The 25,380-nt window shown below is 49.9% G+C and overlaps 1 protein-coding gene across 1 annotated transcript; it reads left to right on the top strand.

The window, feature by feature from the left end:
- Nucleotides 1-18,539: 18,539 nt before the first annotated feature.
- On the top strand, nucleotides 18,540-19,272 carry LOC136545314 (GATA transcription factor 16-like). The gene has a single exon (XM_066537336.1). It carries the CDS (start codon nucleotides 18,647-18,649, stop codon nucleotides 18,914-18,916), a length of 270 nt encoding a protein of 89 aa, XP_066393433.1. The 5' UTR covers nucleotides 18,540-18,646; the 3' UTR covers nucleotides 18,917-19,272.
- Nucleotides 19,273-25,380: the final 6,108 nt, after the last annotated feature.

Genomic DNA, 25,380 nt, shown 5'->3' with positions numbered 1-25,380 from the left:
ATGAGCGGGAGGTGTTTGCTTAGACTCACAAGGATGTATCACTGATGAAAATATGCAAGAGAGTGAGCCAAAGTCGAGCCAAGTCCAATTATAGAACCCTCAAGGCTCCACTAGCCGTTATGCCTCAGGGAGGGCCGTCGGACCGACCCTACGGGGGCGTCGAACCATCCAACGTAGGGTCCGACGCCCTACCGTAGCCATTCCCATGTTGCCACGCATCCCATTCAAACTTCTCGATTGTTGCACACCCAACGGCCCTCTGCCACGCGCTCAACGCCGCCGTTAGGCTAAGCCTTGGACCCACCGTCGGACCAAGCATAGGGCGAGTCCGATGCGGTCCAGTAAGCTCCAGAGAGCGCAAAACTTGTCAAACGCCTATTGCTCTTCGATACCCGTCCTATCAAGAACCGATATCGAAGTCGACGGGGGTTTCTGTCTTCTCAAATGACTTCTTCCTCAGGGGGGTGGTAGGGGCTGGTATATATAGGCGGGAGCGTCCATCGTGAGCCCTTGGATCAAACCGACTTAAAGGACGGCGTAGATGCAACCTAGGAGGCGGTGGAGAACCGACATACCAAGGAGGCTGATAGGTGGGACCCCTAGAGGCTGGCTGGCCCCACCTGGCGGCGTCTTGCCTCCTGCTTCGGTGTGGTGTCCTCTTGAGTCTTCTAGAGTTTTTTGGTGTTCGTTTCACAGCAGATAAGCATGACTAATTCCGACATGTAGGTCCACCTTGACGGTTTTCAGAATAAACCCTACAGAAAATATTGATTCACCAAAACTCATGGAATTGGTTAGTTTAAACCCCTATACCTTTGTTGGTGATCATATTTATGCCCTTATACATGTTATATTAACGGTTTATAATGGTTATTAACTACCATCAACAACAATACAGTCGCTAACCGCGAAATAAGGTCAAAGTATTATCCAAAAAATAATATACATGAGAACAAAAGGTTACCACTAGAACTAACAATCTAATTAGACTCATCTCTACTCTAGGCTGCACTCTAATCACTCGTCAAAACATCAGGATTTACATAGTTCATCTTGGGGAACACCTAGCCCAAGGTCTGCTAGCTCGCATTACCGGAGTTTATCTCGAGGTAATGTCTTGACTACCTGCAAAACAACTTAACGGCTGCACCGTAAGTACATTGCGTACTCGTAGGACTTAATTCCAACTTACAATATTTGGTGGATGCATAGAGTAGTTATAGGGTATTTGTATGAGTGTGGAAAGTAATGATGTTCGTTCAGAGTATGACATGCTACGCTCGACATAGAAGTAAAAGTGTCATCATATAGCCAAAGTGCTCATAATCCATCATCAACGCTACCATGGGTATAGAAAGTAAGAACAACCGAATGATTCTGTCCCGAGGGACTCTAGGCTTTCAAGACTCTGCAGAGGTGTACAATTCTATCCACATAGAAGGACAGGATGAACATTCATACCCCTGCATGAGAGTAAGGGTTGTCTCACGCCTTCCAACCTTTCCCTAATCCGGCCCGAGTGTCCTATGAAAAGTTCGAGCGGGTTCCCGATCAATGTCTCGGACATTCTCGATTGACGCCACCCCCCTTGCTAGTTTCACGGATAAACAGGTCATAACTAGTTACTTGGCTTGTCGACCCCATCTGTGACATGTGGTTAGTACGGGTGGTTACTCGGACTTACGTATCCCAATGCACGGTCCTTACTGCTCCGTGAGCTATGTTGTCTGAGATTTCACACTCACAATGACCTACCCCTCACATGAGCAAGATATCCAAGTGATCATCTAGATTACTATATTAGGGACCTTAGTCCTTAACCAGATTAGTTAGGTAAGTCAAGTTGTACCCTCATTGGTTTTAGTAGTTAATTATCCAGGTGTAGCATCCTACATGCGTGAGTATGAGTTCCCTTCTCATGCTCGACTTCTACCGTTGCCCCACAACTAAGCAATAAGCATTAAGCGTCCCATTCCCATTGTTTAGATGAGAGACTTCTATAGAATATTAGACTACTCTAGGTGTAGTGTGAGAGTGATCATTATCCAACTCTACATGCAATGCATAACTCATAATGCAACATAGTAAGTATCCAAAGTAGGGTTTATAATAGTGGGGTGCCTGCCTGATAGTGCTGTCGATCCTGATGATTCCACGTTAATGGCAACTCGCACACAATCCTCACAAAACGAGACATCCGAGCCTAAAAGAAGAGATTTCGAGGATTGGAGACGATCACACGATAGAGAGGGGAAACTAGAAGTTCTATTTGGGTTTTGGGAGACATCCACTGCTATAGGGTATAATCTAATCTTGGTGACTTGTTGGGTGCACTAGCTGACTAACCTTCGTGATCACTGTGATAGTCAGACACTCCGTCCTACTAACGAACGCTCCGCTGTACCGAGTGCTGAGATAGGTTGCCCCTAGGTTGGCTCTGTGCTGGTTGACGGACACTCCATGGAGTTCATAGAGACTCCAGTAGGTTCGGGACTTAGGCACTTCTAAGGTTCTCTGTCCACATCGGATGGCCCGGTCCATCAATGGACACTCCGGTATCAACTGGGTGCTCTTGGGTTGCTGGGTTATTATTCTCTATAACTCAACGGACACCCCACGGGGTATTGCAGACACTTTGGTAGTCCAAGCTGACTATGGGTAAGGCTTTCTAGTAGTTCTTGGGATTCTGACGGACACTCTGTCGGGTGGATGTATACTCCACTGATCGGATGATAGAACCGATGCTCTTAGGTGATCCTAAGGTTCAAGCTTAGATTTGTGGAGTTGTGCATCTTGCATGTGACAAACATTCCTATGGTAGTTTAGGTGGCTTACTAGGCTCACTATGGCTGGGTTCTAAGCTAGTTTCACTAAGTGTGGCTTAAGGCTAAGAGATCAAACCAAAACTCATGAGATAAGAGATAAACCTTGAGATTGAGATGAAGATCCTTAGCTCTGAGATTGGGACCTTCCATAGCACAAGGTTGAAGATCCAAGCTTTCCTCTTCATCTCTTCTCCATCCAAGGGTTTGGTCTCTCATGGGTTATTGCTTGCAATGTACCAAAGATGAGTCAAGGGTCAATGCTAGTGATGCTTGAGCTGAATGAGAACTTCCTGAACTTACTTGCATATGGTAGGGTCTTCAGCAGCAAGGAATCCTTTCATCCTTCTTCAATCTCCCATCCAATTTGTTCTCCCTCTAGCTCTAGGGTCCATCTTATTCTTTGGGTGTAGAGAGAGAAAGGAGGAGTAGCAAATGAATGGATGAGGGAGAGAGGGAGACTTCAGCTGAGAAATATCTCTTCCCATTTCATGTTGACTTGTGGGTTCCACCCACTTAATTGGCAAACCACTTATTTCCCATTTTCGGCTACTGCTCTGAGTTTATCGGATGATCTGTTAATATGGTGGGTTGTCCGGTAGTCTCTGTCTCATGCTGAATCGGTTAAGTCATCGAACCATGGATGTTGATGGTCAGGGTATCGCTCCCTTATATGTTCTTGAGATGTATCTGAGGTTGATGAGGCCCATAGGGTGATCACTAGCTCAAGTTGGGGTTCCTCTTTCGTTATGCCGGTAACTCGACATATCTTCGGTGTCTCACCACGCCATGCTCGACACGGGTTCTCTTAGGGATCCCGGTAGTTAGCTTCTCTCGATGTCCAAAATTGATTGCCTAGGTTGTAATGAGTCTCGGGTTGTTACAACGCCGATCCAACGCCTCTTTACCATGCGCGCCTTAGCCGAACCGCTACCACCTCCCCTTCGTCGCTGACATGATCGTGCTGCCACGGTGCACCGCCGCATGGCTCGGTCGCACGTGGCCAGCCCTCCTCCGTCAGCCTTCGCCCCAACTATCACCTAGGCCTAGTCCAAGGTAGCCTCTGGATGCTCATGAGCTAACCAATTAGGCCTGTAGTTACCTCAGCCCATCGGAACAGTGGCGCTGCCATCGCGGATGGCCACGCGTCGCTGCACCCTTCCCCAACTAGTCGTGTCACCCTACACTACCGCTTAGCGTAGCCGCTCGGGTCAGAGATGGTGATCGACCCGTTAGGTGGGCCCGCGTAGGTCTCAGGTAAACTCTGGTATTGTAATAAATAATTTCTAAGAACTTTTGTTGTATGAATTAGACTAAGTATTATAAGCTCGTACTCATTATTGGATTCTGAATGTAAAACGTGGATTGTTTCGAGCTCTCTTTTGGGGTGTGCTCGATGAAACTGTTCGATGTAGCTAACTTTCGAGGTACTTAGTGCCAAGTGATAAACAAACACCTCTAAAAATACGTTATTTCGGACGACTCTACCTAACGCCATAGCCTGCAGAAGAGATAGGTAGGAGGTCCCGACCACAAACATGTCTCCTTTCTTCTATACACCAGCGATAGGTGGAAACGAAGATGATTTAAACAAAAAGAAAACACCAACACACCGACAGTGCAAGAATGCCCAATCGAGGGCGAACGGATGCCGGGAAAAAAGGAAAAACCCCACCCCCAAATGTCAGAAATCTATACAGATCAACCAAATACCGATCACAAGCAGCAAATGCAGTAGCATGGGATCCCAAAGAACCATACCAGCCTTGCCGGTCCTAGCAGGCAGGAAGACGCCAACTCCGATCAGCCACAGGTCTGGCGCAGCATAGGCCGTCGCTCCCACAGATCCGCACCACTCTCCAGAGCACCCTCCAGACACCGTCACGACCCTACAGAGAAGGCGCCACATGCGACGGAGAGGCACAGACAGTCAGGAAGAAGCGGCCGACGCCGACCAAGGAACCAAACAAAATAAGGAGAGGGTAGCCAGAGCCGCCTACCAGCGACAAATCGCAATTCGGAAGGGGAGAAGAACAGTAGTCGACCACTGCCATGCTATCTCCAACAAGAACACCTAAAATACAAGACTCATTCGTCCTTTGGTAACGCTACAGGCAAAAGGTTCAATACACATTTTCTCCAACAACAAGACCCAAAAGAAAATCTTTTCTGCAAATGGGTTTTCAGGAGAGAGGATACTCATATTTGGGATGTGCCTCTCAGACAACCCAAAATAGGTCTCTCGTATAGGTACTCTGTTGGAGGATGATTTTGGATCTCTTCCTACCCATTTTAGGTTTAGTTCCAAGACAGTCTTACCACAGCTCCCCACCCGGCTCTGCCCGCAAAACAGTGAGGACTCCACATAACCAGGGACGCTGACCATGGGGGGGCAGGGTAGCCGCGCGATGTGGAGCCTAGCAGACAGCGCCACGGAGTGAACCACAATCGCACAGGCACGGCACCCGCGGTAACGGCCGCACAGGCTGCGAGAAAGCCCGTTTCCCAAGCGACGCTGCAGGCGGGGCCGGTCCAGACCAGCCACTCACTGGGCGACAACGGCGCGGCCAACGAACGCTCGACAACAACATACGGATCGTACTGCAGTTGACCAGGCCACAACCAAACTCCTGTTTGCAAAGAAAGAGGCCACAGTTCAGCGCCTGTAGCACCGTCGATCAAGATTAGAACGTTCCAAAAAAATTTCACTACCGTGTACACATTGTGCGCGCGTTTGCTCCACAGGTTCTCTCATCTTTAGATTTCTGTTTTCCCTCCATGCCCGCGTGCCCCTCTTCCCTCCTCCATTTTTTTTAGATCAAATCCTCGAGCAGTAGGGCCGACCAGTCCACCACACCACACCACCCCACCCCGCACAACAAATCGCACGCCTTGGTTCCCTCCACTCGATGCTTCTTCTGCTCCTAACCCCTAGTAACTTATTCCCCCACTTGTCCGCTCCACCGCCGTCGCAACGTCTAGCGGCCAGATCCGCGCAGTAGGGGTCTTCTCCGCCGTGGATCGATCGACCTCCCGATCCGCGCAAGGGGAGTGGCGGTGGGCGCCAAAGGGCTCGGCCGGGGACTCCGCGAGGCTAGAGATGGAGGAGGAGGGGAGTGGTTCCGCATGGTAGATCTGCCGGTCCTGTCGACGGAGATGGACTCCTCTGTCGAGAAGGTGAGCTCCGATCCACGCTCCCCCGGCTCGATCTATGTTCTGGATGGTGGGTGCGGGTGTTAATTAATCGAGTTGTCTGTTTCTTCTTCCGCTGCAACAGGGGAGCAGGGCGCTGGATCTGAACAAGCGCTCGCCGGCCTCTGGCGAGACCGGCCTGCACCGAGTGCCACACCACCAAGACCCCGCTCTAGCGTGGGGGACCCTGTGGGCCCATTGTGGCAGAACTGCCTAATCTAATGCCTCACAGGAGTACTTGTCTTCCATTAGACACTAAGCACTCAAGGGAGAACACTAAATTACTCAGTTCCATCAGGCACACCCCAGGGGAGAACCCAAAAATCCACATTTTTGCCATCAGGATTCACAAATGAGAGAATAAAGCTTACATCGTTCTTAACCATTTCTTACATCACTTTTAATACAACATCAGAGTATAATATTTATTAATATAACAGCGGAATGAAATCATATTATCAGAGTTATGAACAATTTAATTGAACAGCGGAATGTAAACATGTGATCAGAATTATAGCGGAAATGAATATCCAATCATGACATGATAAAGTATTGATAAATAAACTATAACAACAGGTTATGAACTTTTATTTATAAAAATATTTGGTGAGAGTTATAAATAACAACTACGATCGTAGCGTAAAGGAATCCTCGCCGAGCCCACCAGGAGGTATCCACACACAAGAGTCAGCTCTAGCATCCACCTGTCACCTGCAACAGGGGGAATAAAACCCTGAGTACTCAATTGTACTCAGCAAGACTTACTCGATAGGAGAAAAGAAAAGACTCCAAGGATATGCAAGGCTATCTGGCTTGTGGGTTTATTGCATTTGCAGGAAGCATTACTAAGCGTGCGTCCTTATATTTGATTTTTTATTAATAACCACATTGGTTCATTAACTAACCATTCTATCTAAGCACCTGTGCTACTTTCAAGCAGGTGGTAAGCAATCAGACTTCATTTTCCATTCTATCTTTCATCTTTCAGTTCTTACTACGGTGCTAGGCACGAAACAAGCCGTACCGGATCGCTCGACGATTTGCGAATCAATGCCCCCAGCTGGGTACCACGAAAACACACGCTCCACTTGTACCCAAGGCACAAGCAGAACCAACCCATTACTCTCCTGTCCCGGGTGTCTAGGTCCCCGTCCAAACTAGGACTCCAAGCCCCCGCCCTTGAGTCCCGGACTCAGTGCAGTGCAAGGACCTCCTCCACCAAAACAAAACCCTAACAGTCAGTCCGGAAAGAGCCGGATCCACGACAAGAGAGCAACAAGTCTTCCAAGCGCCCATACCTAAGTATGTGCTCGGGATAATAAGTCTGTGACTTGCCTCGATGGCTTATGCAACGAACGATCCTTAACCGACCAGACAGGGAAAGCAGTGTAATCAAGCTATGCCCCGTGTCCACGGTGACACAACCTCTTATACCCACCAATACCCAAACCATATCCTTGCCCGGTCACCATTTTTCCTTTCCACCATTTATATTTTCCAGGTGATAATAATATAGTAATATATTTCCTAGCTCTCGCGAGTGACAGCCATCACTCGACTTCTACTGGAGTCCTATAGCATAGCAATCTACATGATCCTGTCATACTAGTAAGACTCATGGGATAAAGATATATATATATATATATATGCAAGTGGGTTTCATTCAACTAAAACTTAATGCACAAATATAATTTAAACTGCAGAAAAGTAGGGGTTATGCACCGGGGCTTGCCTACGTAAAATATATATGAAAAAGTTAGTATCTGCATCTTCAGATCATCCACATCATCTGAATAGAAAGCCCATTGCATCATCTCCTAGAGAGACTACCATTACACCATCTTCGGATTCCCAATCATCCTTCAATTGATTCGTTGATCCATCATCATACCTATATGATATGCATGCGATGCAATGCAAGATGTAATTAATCAACTGCAATCGTGACTCGTAAAAATACGATTTACACCTCTCGAGTTAACGAGCTAGTTCTAACGACGACCGTACTTAGGCTACATATACACGCTATCGGATAAGGCGTTATTTCCCAATGATTATTTTAGTTATATAACCCAAGGTGTTTCTTTATTTTTATCCTATCGATTTAACCATTATTCAAAATAGGGCATCATTATCTATCTAGCAATCAACTATTCTGGAGCTACAAAATTTATGGCGGGTATCTAATATTGCTAGGAGCCTACTGTACAAATTTTAGATTCAACAATATTACCAATTTATCATGGAAACTCCTGCAAGTTTATATTTTATAACATTAAGTACCTTAAATTAATTATATAGCTTCCATGAACATTATCAAACTATGTGAACAAACTATACTAACAGGTAGATCCTGATTTTAGGAGACTAACACAACTGGTTTGGTATTTTTACGATTTTTCTATGATTTATTATGGATTTACAACTTTAGCCATTTTAAACCAAATAGTAAACTCAGCAGAAGAAGAAACCAGCCCATGGGCCGCACGAGGCCTAGCCGGCCATGGTAGACTAGCCTAGGCAGAGTGGCGCCCGACGGCCCAGCGTGGCGACCGGCCCACGCATGAACAGACGGCGCGGACGGCCCAGCGACGCTGTGATGGCCCAGCAGATAACGGCAGGCCAGCCTAGCGCAGGCGGTGGCCCAACCGCGACGAACGGCCCAGGTGCAAGGACAGGGCGCGCGGCGAGCAGGCCGGCCCAGCGTGGCGCGCAGGTGGCCCAGACGCGGCAGCCACAGGAGGGAGGCTCCAGAGCAGAGCATCGGTAGGGAAAACAGAGCGCCGGCCAAATGAGCAGCTCGCTGGCTGCAGTGATTTCGCAGGACGGTGCACGGGGCATAGGAGGAGCCGCGCGCGGACGCCGATGAGCTACGGCGTGGTGCAGCGGCTGACTCGGCAGCAGGAGCGGGCGGTCGCGGCGTTGGTAGGGTAGAGCAGTGCAGCCGGGCTGACAACGGCGGTTCCTCGGCACCGGCGGTTCCTCGGCACTGGTGACCTGGTGCGCGACGCACAGGATGGCAGTGGCGCTGCGGAGTCAGCGTATCCATGGGAAAAGCGAGCAGGACAAGGGCGCGGGCTACCGGATGCGCGGCGCACAACTGTGGGACCGAGGGACGCCTAGGTGAGCAGGCGACAGCGAGCGGGGATGGCCACGCGGGCATGGCAACCATGGAGCAGAGCGATGGTTCCAGCGTGGGGAAGACGCGGACGGGGTGCTGCGGCCGGGAGCACGGGAGAACGGCACGGGACGACGCTGCTGTGGGTGGGGGGCTCGGGCATTGCGGTGGTGCGGCATGCGGAGACGCACGGCTGCAACTGGTCTGGAGCGGGGAAGGAAAAGGACAGCGCTCGCGCGCGGTGCGGCGTTCCAGGCGTGGGACTGCGCTCCAGGCGCGGCGTGGAGCCACGACGCCGGCAGGGCAGCACCGTGCAGCAGGCGGCCTGCTCAAAAGAGCAGCGCGCGCGGTGGAGGCAGGGCAACGATGGGCGCGGGCGCACGGATGGGGGCGCGGGTGACCGGACGCGGCACGTCAGCCCGGCATGCAGCTGCGGGCAGCCGTAGGACCGAGGGCGCGGTCGCGGTGGCCGCACACGACAGCGGCAACGAAGGAAAAGGAGTGGGGGTGCCCGGGCACGGCGGCTATGCAGCGGCGGCGCGCACGCGAGAGGAAGGCGCGGTCGGGTAGGCGCAAGGGGAAAAGTCGGCACCGACGCGGATGGCCCTGGCCTGGACGCGGCTCGGAGGGAAGAAGAGAGGCGCCGGTGGCGTGGGTGCGCCTGCGCGCGCGAGGAGGAAAAAGGAACCGACCGGCCACAACGGACTGGAGCAGAGACGAAACGACTCAGCAGCAGAAAAAAGAAAGGGAGAGAGAGAAGCACGCTACCGACACTGAGGTGACCCGGTTTGACTTAGCCCTGGCGCGACGTGGTCTGAAACGGATGCGACGGTGGTGTGGTGTCCATGTCTTCTACGGCGGTGCTGCTGAGTGCTGACTCGTGTGCACGTGCAGTGGGGGACACATGGACTCCTCAACACGCCACGCCACGACACGGGCCACATGCACATGGAATATGATGGAACCCACTTCACGCACAGGTGCATCTCTACTGTCTTGTCCACGCTATTTCCTTCTGTCCGTACGGAAGAGTGAACGCATTCAGCATCACAGATGGGTTTAAGAGTGCACTATATACCTATATATATATACCTATATATATACATCTAACGGTTTACTAATTTACACAAATTGTAACATCTAGGCACAGAAATATTTCAGCAAAGCTCGAATTTAAATTTGATTCAACCGCTATATATATGTATATCGTTCTATTTATTAATGGATTTTATTTTATTTATAAAAGTTGTTTTTCCTACTTAATCTACTAGAACAAACCGTTTGCTATTTATTTGCCAGGATTATCGTTCGACATTCCTAAATATTTTTACGCACTGAAATTTAACCTGGACGTTTATTTGAATCCACGAAACTACATCACACAAGATTCGCTTATCGCCTCAAGTACGTTTTAAATTAAAACCTGAGAAAACTCGATTCGAAAATTTTTCTTAGGCCTAAATCACGATGCTAAACAAGCTCGTAACACCAGGGGTGTTACAACCAACCCCCTTAAAAAATCTCATCCCGAGATTCGAACCTAGAACTAGAAAAGGGGAAACGCAATTACATTTCATAGATCAGGGATTACACGAAAGGTCACACGACTTCGAATACTAAACCACACAGTGATCTAGGGATACATGGTTAAGAGCAACTTGGTACAACCAAGGCTTAATCCAGAAGTCGAGATAGACGAGGACAATGGAAAAACAACAAGAAGATGATTATCCAAAACATGGCATAGCACCAACAGATCCAGAAACAGTCGACTGAGAAGTAAAACATCATGAACCCTAAGATTGACTACCAAAAGGGAACTTGAACTTCTTCGACGAACCGGATCCTTCCTTCTTCTCAGATCACACCATCCCCTCAGACTGACGAACCTAGCTTCACAACGTCGACTGGATTTCGTAGCTCTGCTGTGAATGTGAGAGGAATGGGGATGAAGAAGAAGAGCAAGGACCAAGAGTATTTATAGAGGCAAACGGAGAGGGGCGCAACATGCCGGAAGCGGAGGCGGCGTGGATGGGATGCACAGACGGTGCATGCTGTGGAGATAAGGTCGGAGGCATGGTGTGCTTCCTGCGCGAGTGGTGGAGGGGGAAAGAAAGGAGAGTAGAGGGGGTCCGCTCGATGAGGCAGGCGTGCGGGTGGTCGTGTCCACAAAAGAAGAAAGAAAGGGAAGGGGAAATGGGGGGGGTCTGGTACGGGAAACGATGGCATTGGAGTTGAGAGCCGACCGGACGCCAGAAAAAGGAAAAGCGCATAGTGCACAAGGACGGCGAGTGTAGCACGATGCCGCGGCCACGCGAAAACAGGGTGCTACACGCCCGATACAGACGACGTTCGCAGGGCATGCAGCGAAGTGACCCAGCATGCGTAGCACGGTCAACTAAACACAGGGCTTGGGACAAGACGTCCACTTAGACTTTTGCAATTACTCCCGACTATCCACTGCTAACTTTCCTTTACTACTCTTCTTTTTCTTTCCTTTACTCGACCACATCCGTCTTTCGTGTAGACTGAGACCATGTCATACTTTCTTCCTCCAAAACCATCTCCTCTTGGTTACTTGAGAGAACACTTCTGCATCAACCCATTGTGGATTCCCCATTTGAACACCCGAATATTTCCAAGGAGAAAATTTTAAAATAAAACGGTACGGCGGTGTAACTTGGTAAAGGTACTTGGTCAACAACCTCGATACCAGCGCGTGCCGAGCAGCATCACCATGTGGCAGCTGTTCCACAGGGAGCCCTCGGTTTCATTGTGGCACCGTAAGCTTTTAACTAGGCAACTATTACCAACTTACACGCCATGAAGGTGGTGGGGTCATGGACCATAGAATAAGGGGAGTATTGCAAGGGAAAATTCAAACAACAAGGGACAAGGGATTTCAAATCCAATGGCGGATTTGTTTTAAAGAGATTCAAGTGTTCTGTTGGGACATCCACCATTAGTCGGTACAGTGTCCAAAGTTCTCCAATCACGACTAGTTTGCTGATATCTGAATGGCAACTTCTCTTGTAACCAGCTAAATAACTCCCTTGACAACTTTAAGCATGGCTAGCGAAACTAAAGTAGATGAACATAATAAACACAGCGAAATAAACAAAATGCATATTCCGAATGGTCTTATACGGGTACAACGTACATGCATTCAGGCTCCCATTCACGACACAGCATTCATCTATGGTCGAACGAGCTCAACAACTACAGACGACAACAACGGCAAGAGTACAATACGAAGGACAGCGACGAAAAACACTACTACTATGGGTACAGCATCCCAAGGCAATTAATCTACATCTTCTCATGGCGATGGCGGAGTGAGAGGAATCAAGGACTCGACATCTGACACTTCTAAGGGTGGAGGTGCTGGCGGTGCTGCAACACCCGTTCTTCTTTCTGGCGGGTGGATAGGGATCCCTTCCAAGATCAGGGCATCCTGCCTTTTAGCAGCCAATGTCCTCCGCTCGGCCCTGGTGACAAGATAGGCCACCCATAGCTAATGGACATGCCGATCTTCAGCCTCCTTCAGAGCTTCCTCCATGGCAGCCTCTCGGCTCTTAGCAGCTGCAGCGCTGGCATGCGCTTCGGCGAGCTACACTTAGAGCATCCGGTTGAAGATCTCGGCTTCCTCGGCGCGTCGAAGGCACGCCCCCAGTTCCAAGGCTTGACGGTCGTACTGCTCATCCAGAGCGAGCAAGTACGTGGCCAAGTGCACCATGGTTGGACTGTCCTCTTGCACATCCCGCCCTTGCAAAGCCTCCATGCGAGCCCTCCATGCCCGCCGATTCTTGTCCAAAGGAGGAAAGAACTGCTTGGGGGTACGGCAATGGGCTCCTCATAGATGTGGCAGAGGTACCACAAGGCTTTGCGGGCCACAACCTAGTAGGTGTCGACAAAGTGAAACCCGGTTGCGGTCACACTCCAGGCTTCAGTGAGGTCGGGGAACTCTTCACTCTTCCCAATGTAGATGGTAACCTCACACCGCTCGATGCCATGCTCCTCATACTCACGACCCTCATACTCGGGACGATCTTTGACTCTGAGCTTTTGTAGGGTGGCATGCATGATTCTAGGAAAACCCTCAACGTTCAGGCAGTAGGTACTAACCCAGGCTCCTGCCATTTCTGGCGGTGGTTGCAAGGAAGGCTGAGCGAAAAACTGGCTCAAAGGAAAAGCTAACGAGCTACAGTGAGCCGAGTGGTGATACCAATAGCTAAGTCAGGCTCTGCTTATAAAGGCGGAGCGTTCAGTGGTCCTGGCGCGGTCCACTAGGGTTCCCGCACGAGATCACTACGACGAATCGATCAAAATCGATGCGTTCGAGGCGAGCGACGTGCGATGCCATTACTCACTAGTACGATTGTAGGGTAGGTTACCGACAAGAGCGCAGAAAAGGGGTACGGGGAGACGTGGGTCACGATAGGCGTGAACCACGGCGAACGCGAAACATGAAGCCACCGTGCAGACCTAACTCTAGAATAGGAACGAGTCAGTAGTGCATAATACGACACGCGGGACACCTATGAATGGCGTATCTACAAATAATACGGCTACTACAATGCACAAATAGGATATGCATGAATGCATATCCTATACGTCCTTTCGCTGTTGCCAACATATAGGGCAACCGTTCTCAGATTTTTTTGGCACATCGTTCTCTCTCTGTAACTAGTCGATACTATCGGACTATGCTCGAGTTAGTGTACCTGCAGAAACTTGATTAACCCTATCTAAGTCAGCAGAGTGCCATCTATTCTGGATAGATAACCATAGTAATAGGGCTTACTTATATAACTTCGCATAAAAACGTCTTAACTTTTTGCAAAAAAAAGAGGTTGTCAAATTTTAGTTTAGAAAAGGTTTTCAAAGCCTTATTTTCTCATTTGCGCTCTGATACCACCTGTGGCAGAACCGCCTAATCTAATACCTCATAGGAGTGCTTGCCTTCCATTAGACACTAAGCACTCAAGAGAGAACACTAAATTACTCGGTTCCATTGGGCACACCTCAGGGGAGAACCAAAAAATCCACATTTTTGCCATCAGGATTCACAAATGAGAGAATAAAGCTTACATCATTCTTAACCATTTCTTACATCACTTTTAATACAACATCAGAGTATAATATTTATTAATATAACAGCAGAATGAAATCATATTATCAAATTTATGAACAATTTAATTGAACAGCGGAATGTAAACATGTGATCAGAATTACAGCGGAAATGAATATCCAATCATAACATGATGAAGTATTGATAAATAAACTACAACAATAGGTTATGAACTTTCATTTATAAAAATATTTGGTGAGAGTTATAAATAATAATTACGATCGCAGCGTAAAGGAATCCTCGCTAAGCCCACTAGGAGGTATCCACACACAAGAGTCAGCTCTAGCATCCACCTGTCACCTGCAACAGGAGGAATAAAACCCTAAGTACTCAATTGTACTCAGCAAAACTTACCCGACAGGAGAAAAAAAAAGACTCCAAGGATATGCAAGGCTATCTGGCTTGTGTGTTTATTGCATTTGCAGGAAGCATTACTAAGTGTACGTCCTTATATTCGATTTTTTATTGATAACCACATTGGTTCATTAATTAACCATTCTATGTAACCACCTGCGCTACTTTCAAGCAGGTGGTAAGCAATCAGACTTCCTTTTCTATTTCATCTTTCATCTTTCAGTTCTTACTATGGTGCTAGGCATGAAACAAGCCGTACCGGATCGTCCGGCGATTCGCGAATCAATGCCCCCAGCTGGGTACCCCAAAAACACATGCCCCACTTGTACCCAAGGCACAAGCAGGACCAACCCATTACTCTCCTATCCCGGGTGTCCAGGTCCCCGTCCAAACTGGGACTCCAAGCCCCCGCCCCTGAGTCTCGGACTCAGTGCGGTGTAAGGACCTCCTCCACCAAAATAATACCCTGACAGTCGGTCCGGAAAGAGCTGGATCTGCGATAAGAGAGCAACAAGTCTTCTAAGCGCACATACCCAAGTATGTGCTCGGGATAATAAGTCTGTGACTTGCCTCGATGGCTTATGCAACGAACGATCCTTAATCGACCAGACAGGGAAAGCAGTGTAACCAAGCTATGCCTCGTGTCCACGGCGACACAACCTCTTACACCCACCAATATCCAAACCATATCCCTGCCCGTTCACCATTTTTCCTTTCCACCATTTATATTTTCCTAGTGATAATAATATAGTAATATATTTCCTAGTTCTCGCGGGTGACAGCCATCACTCGACTTCTACCGGAGTCATGTAGCATAGCAATCTACATGATCCTGTCATACTAGTAAGACTCATGGGATAAATATATATATATATATATATATATGCAAGTGGGTTTCATTCAACTCCTTAAAACTTAATGCACAAATATAATTTAAACTGCAGAAAAGTAGGGGTTATGCACCGGGGCTTGCATGGGTAAAATATATATGAAAAAGTTAGTATCTACATCTTCAGATCATCCACATCATCTGAATAGAAAGCCCATTGCATCATCTCCTGGAGAGACTACCATTACACCATCTTCGGATTCACAATCATCCTTCAATTGATCTGTTGATCCATCATTGTACCTATATGATATGCATGCGATGTAATGCAAGATGTAATTAATCAACTGCAATCGTGACTCGTAAAAATACGATTTACGCCTCTCGAGTTAACGAGCTAGTTCTAACGACGACCGTACTTAGGCTACATATACACGCTGTCGAATAAGGTGTTATTTCTCAACGATTATTTTAGTTATATAACCCAAGGTGTTTCTTTATTTTTATCCTATCGATTTAACCATTATTCGAAATAGGGCATCATTATCTATCTAGCAATCAACTATTCTGGAGTTACAAAATTTACGACGGGTACCTAATATTGCTAGGAGCCTACTGTATAAATTTTAGATTCAACAATATTACCAATTTATCATGGAAACTCCTACAAGTTTATATTTTATAATATTAATTACCTTAAATTAATTATATAGCTTCCACGAACATTATCAAACTATGTGAACAAACTATACTAACAGGTAGATCCTGATTTTAGAAGACTAACAAAACCGGTTTGGCATTTTTACGATTTTTCTATGATTTATTACGGATTTACAACTTTAGCCATTTTAAACCAAATAGTAAACTCAGCAGAAGAAGAAACCAACCCATGGGCTGCATGAGGCCCAGCCGGCCATGGCAGACCAGCCCAGGCAGAGTGGCGCCCGGCGGCCCAGCGTGGCGACCGGCCCACGCGCGGACAGACAGCGCGGACGGCCCAGCGACGCTGCGATGGCCCAACAGACAACGGCAGGCCGGCCCAATGCAGGCGGTGGCCCAACCGCGGCGAACGGCCCAGGCGCAAGGACAGGGCGCGCGGCGAGCAGGCCGGCCCAGCGTGGCGCGCAGGCGGCCCAGACGTGGCGGCCACAGGAGGGAGGCTCCAGAGCAGAGCATCGGCAGGGAAAATAGAGCGCCGGCCAAATGAGCAGCTCACCGGCGGCAATGATTTCGCAGGGTGGCGCGCGGGGCACATGAGGAGCCGCGCGTGAACGCCGATGAGCTGCGGCGTGGTGCAGCGGCTGACTCGGCAGCAAGAGCGGGCGGTCGCGGCCTTGGCAGGGTGGAGCAGCGCGGTCGGGCTAACAACGACGGTTCCTCGGCACCGGCGACCTGGCGCGCGACGCACGGGATGGCAGCGGCGCTGCGAGTCAGCGTATCCGCGAGAAGAGCGAGCAGGACAAGGGCGCAGGCGGCCGGATGCATGGCGCGCAGCTGCGGGACCGAGGGGCGCCCGGGTGAGTAGGCGACGGCGGGCGGGGATGGCCACGCGGGCGCGGCAGCCGTGGAGCAGAGCGGCGGTTCCAGCGCGGGGAAGACGCGGACGGGGTGCTGCGGCCGGGAGCACGGGAGAACGGCGCGGGACGGCACTGCTGTGGGTGGGGGCTCGGGTGTTGCGGTGGTGCGGCATGCGGAGACGCGCGGCTGCAACCGGTCTAGAGCGGGAAAGGAAAAGGACGGCGCTCGCGCGCGGTGCGGCGTTCCAGGCGCGGGACTACGCTCCAGGCGCGGCGTGGAGCCACAGCGCCGGCAAGGCGGCACCGTGCAGCAGGCGGCCTGCTCGGAAGAGCAGCGCGCGCGGTGGAGGCAGGGCAACGGTGGGCGCGGGCGCACGGATAGGGGCGCGGGCGATCGGACGCGGCACGTCAGCCCGACGCGTAGCTACGGGCAGCCGCAGGACCGAGGGCGCGGTGGCCGCACACGACAGCGGCAACGAAGGAAAAGGAGTGGGGGGTGCCCGGGCACGACGGCTGTGCAGCGGCGGCGCGCACGCGAGAGGAAGGCGCGGTCGGGCAGGCGCAAGGGGAAAAGCCGGCACCGACGCGGATGGCCCTGGCCTGGACACGGCACGGAGGGAAGAAGAGAGGTGCCGGTGGCGCGGGTGCGCCTGCGCGCGCGAGGAGGAAAAAGGAACCGACCAGCCACGACGGACTGGAGCAGAGACGAAACGACTCGGCAGCAAAAAAAAGAAAGGGAGAGAGAGAAGCACGCTGCCGACACGGAGGTGACCCGGTTTGACTTTGCCCTGGCGCGACATGGTCTGAAACGGATGCGACGGTGGTGTGGTGCCCGTGTCTTCTACGGCGACGCTGCTGAGTGCTGACTCGCGTGCACACACAGTGGGGGACACATGGACTCCTCAACACGCCACGCCACGACACGGGCCACATGCACATGGAATCTGACGAAACCCACTTCACGCACAGGTGCATCTCTATTGTCTTGTCCATGCTATTTCCTTCTGTTCATACGGAAGAGTGAACGCATTCAGCATCACAGATGGGTTTAAGAGTGCAATATATATATATATATATATATATATATATATATATATATATATATATATATATATATATATATATATATATACTAATTTACACAAATTATAACGTCTAGGCACAGAAAAATTTCAGCAAAGCTCGAATTTAAATTTGATTCAACCACTATATATGTATATCGTTCTATTTATTAATGGATTTTATTTTATTTATAAAAGTTGTTTTTCCTGCTTAATCTATTAGAACAAACCGTTCGCTATTTATTTGTCATGATTATCGTTCGATATTCCTAAATATTTTTACGCACTAAAATTTAACCTAGACGTTTATTTGAATCTGCGAAACTACGTCACACAGGATTCGCTTGTCGCCTCAAGTACGTTTTAAATTAAAACCCGAGAAAACTCTATTCGAAAATTTGTCTTAGGCCTAAATCGCGATGCTAAACGAGCTCGTAACACCGGGCTGTTCTAGCCATGGTGAGTATAGTATTCCGGATCTCCCCCCCCCCCCCCCCGATCTCGTTCCCCGGAACCCTAGCGACATTCCCGTTCCCGATCTGTGCCGTCCTCGGCTAATCCGCTTCCGATCTGTGGTCGCAGTCGCTGTGGGTCTGGTACCGGAAAGAAGAGATGGGAGGCGATGGGCCTGGACTCCAGCAGCAAGGCCCGCGGCGGCAACGAGCAGCAGCAGCGGAAGAAGAAGGCCACCGCGGCTGCCGCGGCCTCCAAGCGGGAGAGGGAGAGGGAGAAGGAGGCGGAAGAGGTCACCGTGGAGCTCCGTGCGGTGGGGTTCGGCAAGGAGGTGGTGCTGAAGCAGCGGCGACGGATGCGCTGGAGGCGGCGTCTCGGCGAGGAGGAGCGCGTGGCCATCCTGCTCATGGCGCTCTCCTCCGGAGTCGTGTCCGCCTGACTTCACCCCCACCAAGCACCTCACAAGACGCCACACCCGAAGGAGGTGAGAGGAGGAGACCGCCGCTGGTGCTGCAAGCCGCAGATTTGCTCGGCATGCGGCATGATCTGAGTCCAGAGAGATCCGCATCTCTCTCTACCCCTTTTCCCCCTCTGGATCTATGCTAAGTTTTCCCGGCTAAGTAGTAGTAGTTTATCAGTTCGAACAAAGCCAGCTAATAATCCGTGTCCGTGCTAGGCTAGCAGCTCTGTTCCTCCCGTTCCTTTCTGTTGTTGCCCCCACCTCTAGTCTAGTTGTAATCCTACCGCTAGCAGCAGTTGTGCTAGTAGCTGTCTTGTAATCTTCTTATGTGGTTATCTCCGAGAACATTATCTAAAATATAAGATCTAATTTATATTTGAGTAATGTTAAAGGTAAAGAGTTTTGTACCTATTTTTAATTTTCTTTAATAACAGGACTCAAAAGAGAACTTTTTCTGCGAATGAGTCTCCAGAAGATATGATACTCATATTTAAGTTGTCTTTCCCGTAACCCAAAATAGATTTTACATATAGATACTGTATTAGAGGGTGATACAATATCATTCGAGAACTATTTTACATATGGTGGTCCATACAGCGCATCCATTGGAGACCGTCTAACGTGAGATTATGATCATCCTTCCGGCCGTTCTTGCAAGCGAGTAAAGTAGCTTGGTACCAGCTTCCCGGATCTGGCCGAGTGTGCGGTGCTCCGGCTGGAATGGTGGCCGGAAACGCTGGGGTGCTCTCCAGCTAGCTCTTTTGCATCGTCTCTCTACGCTGGACTGCACTGCACTGCTGGTATAAGCCATACTTTAACAGTATTTTTTTCTCACAATACATTAGCCAACCGTACTTTCAACTATTGCTTCTCAGCCAAAGCCAACAGGACATATTGTTTCTGCCATGGTTGTTTCTGCTGTGGTGTGAGCTGATGTACGCGCGCGTGTCTGCTTCTGCGTCATGGTTGACCTGCTGATGGTTTCTCTGATGTCGGAGTACGTCTCCACCTACGTATAGCATCTGATTTGAACTCGCTTGGTTTTGAAAAGTTGAAGCCTTCAACCTCGGATCCGAGTGAGCGGGGAGAAAGCCGAAAGGCATTGGTGGTCACTGGTCACTACTGCTGCTTGCGATAAACATCGACGTAAGCCAAATTTCAGCGAAACGACAGGGCATCACTCAGCAGCAGCTGGGCACGCACCCAGTCATCCACCCACACGGTGACAGTGTTTCCTGAAAGGGAAGTTGCGTTCCATCACTCGGCAGGGCAGTCAACACTCTCCAGCACGCAGCTAATTCTTCAAAAAAAAAACTCTCCAGCGATTTTTTTTTAATTTTAACACTTTTTTTGAACTTAATTTTAAATCTAACACTCTCGTTTTTTTTAAACTAATACTTTTGGCCGCGCTATTGCCCTGGCGTGGCCAAATACATGTGTCGCGCCATGCATGGTGGCGCGGCAGAGGGCTGACGTGGCGGCGACCAAAAGCGCTGGCCGCTGACGTAGCAGGGCTCTGCCGCGCCACCGATCTTGGCGCGGCAGTGCCGCGCCCTGATCCATGGCGCGGCAGAGCCGGGTATAACCTCCGCTGCGGTCCACGTGCCCGAGCAGTCGCCGTTGTTCGAGTAGCGCAGCAAGGCTGGCCGCCGCGCCCGCCTTTGCCCGCGCCTGCCCGCCGCCGTGCACGCCGTGTGCCGCGGCCGCGTCCGCCCACGCCAGCCAGCCCGCCCGCGCCAGCAAGCTAGCCGCGTCCACCCGCCCGCGCCAGCCAGGCAGCCAGGCTGCCGGGTGCGGCCGCCGCGCCCGCACGTCGGCGCGCCTCCCCCTCTGGCCAGAACCTCCAGTCACGCACGGCGGCTGCCCTACGCCCGCGCCTCCCAGCCCGGTTTTACACGCTGCAACGAGGTACTCCACTAATATAGTTAGCACAGTTAATAAAGTTAGTAAAATTATTAAAGTATAGTTAGTATAGTTAGTAAAGTTAGTTAGTTTAATTAGTATACATAATATAATAAGTTAGTATAGGTAGTAAAGTTAAGTAGTTTAGTTAGTACAGTCATAGTATGCCTTGTATAGATGTTAATATTTGATTAGTTAGTATAGTTATAGTTAGCAAATATATTAATGTTAGTATGGACATTACGTACGATGATTTCGACGACTTAATGAAGTTTCTTGAAATGCTTCTGCAGATGGATTGTTGTGTTAGAGTTTTGTACGGAGGAAGTGTTAGGAGAGAGGATGGTATGTTTGAGGATATGGAAGAAGAATTGGAATGGTTTGATGAACGTCCTAGCTTTAACGACCTTTGTGTCCGTTTGAATATAAAGTTTGACGGTGATTTCACACTAAAGGGGATGTTTGATACTGGAAAGCCTAGGGCACACTATGTCCTCATGCCCTTGCGCGACCCTGCTCACTGGTCCCGCTACACTAGGGTTCTCTAAGGTTTCAATGTGCCCATGGCTGAGGTGGTGGTGGAGAATATGTACATGATGCATGGTGTTCAGGACGGCCCGTCCATTGATGGTTTTGGAAGCAATGAAAAAGAATTATGAGTCGAAGGGGAAGCAACTCAGAATAACATGGATTTAGACGGTTAGTTGACGCAGGAGCAGTTTCATTCAACTGCAGTAGACTGTATAAGCAATGACTTCGATGTGAATGAATTTGAACAGGAAGAGGAGGAGCTGGAGGAGGAGGACAGGATCGGTGATGTAGTTAGCAGTGATTCTGATGATTCTGATGATGACCAAGGAGGTACAGATGCTATGGCAACAATTGCTGATGTCATGCCAGTACCGGTACATACTATGTCATTATTAGTACCAACTGAGGTTTTGCAAGGTGTCCATGCTCAGAGTAGACTTGTTACAGATTTGGCTGTAGATGATATCCCCTATGATTCATGGGCCAGAATTAACGAAGCGCACCTGAGAGAAGCCGGTCCTGACTGGAGTGGAGGCGCTGGAAAGGTTCCTGAGGATTTTCCTCTTCCGGAGGGTGCATGATGCGCTCGCTCTCCTGGCCGCCGTGGGGAATATCTTGTGATGGCTGCTCCTCCATCTTTGTCGTGATCAGGACAATCGATGGGCCGGCCGATGCTAACAGATGATAGATGGCCCGTGGGCATCTTGCGATCCTGGTTGTTGGGGTTGTTCCGTTTTGTTTTCTAAACCTGATGATGATGATTCTTGGCGAGGAGCAGCGCCCATGATTTGGGTTTTCCCTAGTGGCCAAGCAGCGTCACACAGGGCGGAGCTTGTGCCGTCTGGTATTGTAGTGTAGTAGCCATCGACAGTGACAGAGCTGTTAGTGTTAGCACATTCCAAGCGGCGCGATGACGAAGATGATAGCGTGGCGCGTGATTTGGTGATGCTTTTCTGGTTTCGGGAAGCGAAGCAAGGCCTTGTTTGGATTGCAAGTTTTTTCACTCTCTTCATCACATTAAATCTTTGGACACATGCACGGAGTATTAAATATAGATAAAAAAATAACTAATTACACAGTTTGATTGTAAATTACGAGACGAATCTTTTGAGCCTAGTTAGGTCATGATTGAATAATAATTATCAAATACAAACGAAAATGCTACAGTGTCAAATACTAATTCTTAACCCCAATCAATCAAGGCCCCAGCAACCGAGCCAGACACGGCTGCTTTCTTTCGTTCTTTGGGTTGCTGTCACGCCTAGTGAGGTGAGGTTTTTGCCCGGCTGCCGTGCAAGGGCCCTGTTTCACTTCGTTTTGCCAAATTTTTCAAGATTTCTCGTCACATCGAATCTTTGGACGTATATATAAAGTATCAAATATAAATAAAAAATAAAACTAATTACACAGTTTAGACGAAATCCACGATATAAATCTTTTAAGCCTAATTAAACTATGATTGGACACTAATTACCAAATAACAACGAAAACACTACAGTAATGTTTTGCCAAAAACTTTGGCATCAAACCGGCCCTAGGGTAATAAAAACGGTGGGACTGGGTTGAGGACAGGGCAGGTGGCCACATGGCAGAAGGGTGGCGCCGCGTGGCCACACACCGTGAGCACGGCAGGGGCAGTCATGGCATGGGCGAACTCTGCAGCCTCCCCATGCTCCATCCGTGATCCTGATCCAGCAGCAACCACGTTTTCGGTTTTGCTTCTGCCTGTGCCTCCATGGGCCCCCAAAAGGCCACGGATCATGGACAGGACAGCCATGGGTTGACGAGAAAGAGAGAAACAAAGCTCGTGTTCCTTCTTCTGCCCAAACATTTCTGGCCCTAGTTTACCACTGTGATCGTGAGCTCAGCATGGCCCGCCCAGCCCATGTGTCTCCTGGACTGGCTCCCTCTCTGGCTTGGCCATAGCTTGTGGTAAAGCGTCGCCGATTCCCGGTCGTGTCGTGTTCATGTAGGAGAGCTGTGCTACGCAAACACAGTTCCTGGCAGCTTGCTTGCGTCGACTACTAGATTGCTGCTTCTTTGCCCGAAAGAAGAAGCTTTTTTCAGGAGTTAAAAGCTCGAAAAAACAAGTGATGCAACATATGTGTTTGGCCGTGTTTCTTTCTTTTTTCCTTTCTCCCACCTTTGTGTGTGTAGAAGTGCAACAGTGTGTCAGCGCTACGTCGCCTGACGATGACCGGATGCCGGGTTCAGCTGGGCCAAGAGAAGAAAGGCCGAAGAGGCCCAGAATGGGCAACCCGCGCTACGCTGGGCCGGAGTGGGCGTCCAAGTGATCCACAACGGGGCGAACGCGCTGCAGCGGCTGACCGTATCGAGTGCGTAGTTATACTGGCCGAACGGTGTATCGGAGGGTATCAGCTATTGTAATGAACCCAACTACTGCTAAGAACTCACGCTGCTTCCGGTTCTCATGCTTTGCTTCCCTACCTATATCCGATTCCTCCGTTCTTCCTTGATCCGCTGTTAACAAATTGATATCAGAGCCTACGAATCCCACAACCCACCGCCTCAATCCGCTGCAATCTTCTCCTGCCCACCCTGGAGCCGCACCAAATCGACCACGACTACTTCACTCGATTCCGCAAGCAATCGGGTGCCATGGATCCCAATATCCAGCTCCTACTCGATGAGATCAAGTCCGTGAAGACCGCGGTGAACATAGTCGAGAGCCGCGTCGGCGCCGTGGAGACTTCGTTGGGCAGCCGGATCTCCGCCATGGACCGTTCTATTTCGGATCGGTTCGGTCGCGTGGAGGGGGCAATCCAGGTGTTCGATGATTGGCGGCCTTCAGTGGATGCGTCTGTGGAGGAGCTCCGATCCGAGGTCACTGCCCTGCGCAAGCAGGAGGGTGCGATTGAGAAGATGCGAGAAGAGATGACGGCTTTGCGCAAGTCTGTCAGCCGAGTGGTGCTCGAAGCCGCACCGTCCATGGCCGCCGGCATCCTGGCGCAACCGGTGGTGTCCGCGGCGACTTCATCCGCGGGACACCCAATTACAGGCCCTGTTGTCGGGCACCACGTCGAATCGCATCACCGGGAGTTTGGGTCTCTAACTCCCCGGTCAAGGGTACGCTCGATTTCAAATCCCACCCGTTTTCCAAACCCCATCCCCGTTTGCGTCGTTCTCTTTCGAGTCCCCAGATTGCTACTGATGAGTGTTTGTTTGTGGGTGTTGTCGAGGGAGTCCGTGACCGGTATACACAGTTGGGTTCTCAATACTCCAGTAGCAAGTTGCCGAAGTTCAATTTTCCGATGTTTTCTAGGGAGAATCCCAAGCTCTGGATCACTAACTGTGAAGACTACTTTGAGCTCTATTCGGTGGAACCACACATGTGGATCAAGGCGGCCACTATGAATCTCTCTGGTGCAGCTGCTCACTGGGTGCAGTCGCTCGACCATCTTGGCCGTCAGTTTAGCTGGGAGCAGTTTTGTAAGTTGGTGCTGGATTGCTTTGGAAAAAGTCAGTATGAAGCTCTAATTCGGCAGTTGTTCAGGATTCGGCAGACATCCACCGTCCAGGAATATATTGACAAGTTTTCAGAGTTAGTTGATCAACTGTTGGCTTATACTCGGCACACTGATCCTCTATTCTTTGCTATGAGGTTCATGGATGGCCTCCGTGATGATATCTGCACTGCCGTTCACATGTAGAGGACCAATTCCTTTGATGAAGCTTGTGTGCTGGCCTTACTGTAGGAAGAGTTACTGGAGTCGACTTGGCGCAAAGAGGGCCGCCGTCTCGACACTTTCATGGCCAACAAGTTTGCCGGAGTTCGACCCACTGTGACTCTGGTTCCATTGGCTGCTGACAAGAATGACAAAGCAACACCGGCGATTGGAGCTGAGTGGCGTGGCCGTGGTGTGGAGGATCGGCTTCACACTCTTCGTTCATGTCGCCGTGCCCGTGGTCTCTGTATTCATTGTGGAGAAAAATGGTCCCGTGAGCATCGCTATTCTGACAACATTCAGCTGCATGTTCTCCAAGAATTT

This window comes from Miscanthus floridulus, chromosome 3 (assembly GCF_019320115.1).
Source record: "Miscanthus floridulus cultivar M001 chromosome 3, ASM1932011v1, whole genome shotgun sequence".
NCBI classification, from domain to species: Eukaryota; Viridiplantae; Streptophyta; class Magnoliopsida; order Poales; family Poaceae; genus Miscanthus; species Miscanthus floridulus.
Note: the sequence above shows the minus strand (reverse complement) of the source record. Positions and strands in the feature narration are given on the sequence as shown.

Bases quoted from the DNA above. Each gene is read 5' to 3' on its own strand.
- LOC136545314 (XM_066537336.1), top strand. From the start codon at position 18,647: ATGGGCCTGGACTCCAGCAGCAAGGCCCGCGGCGGCAACGAGCAGCAG.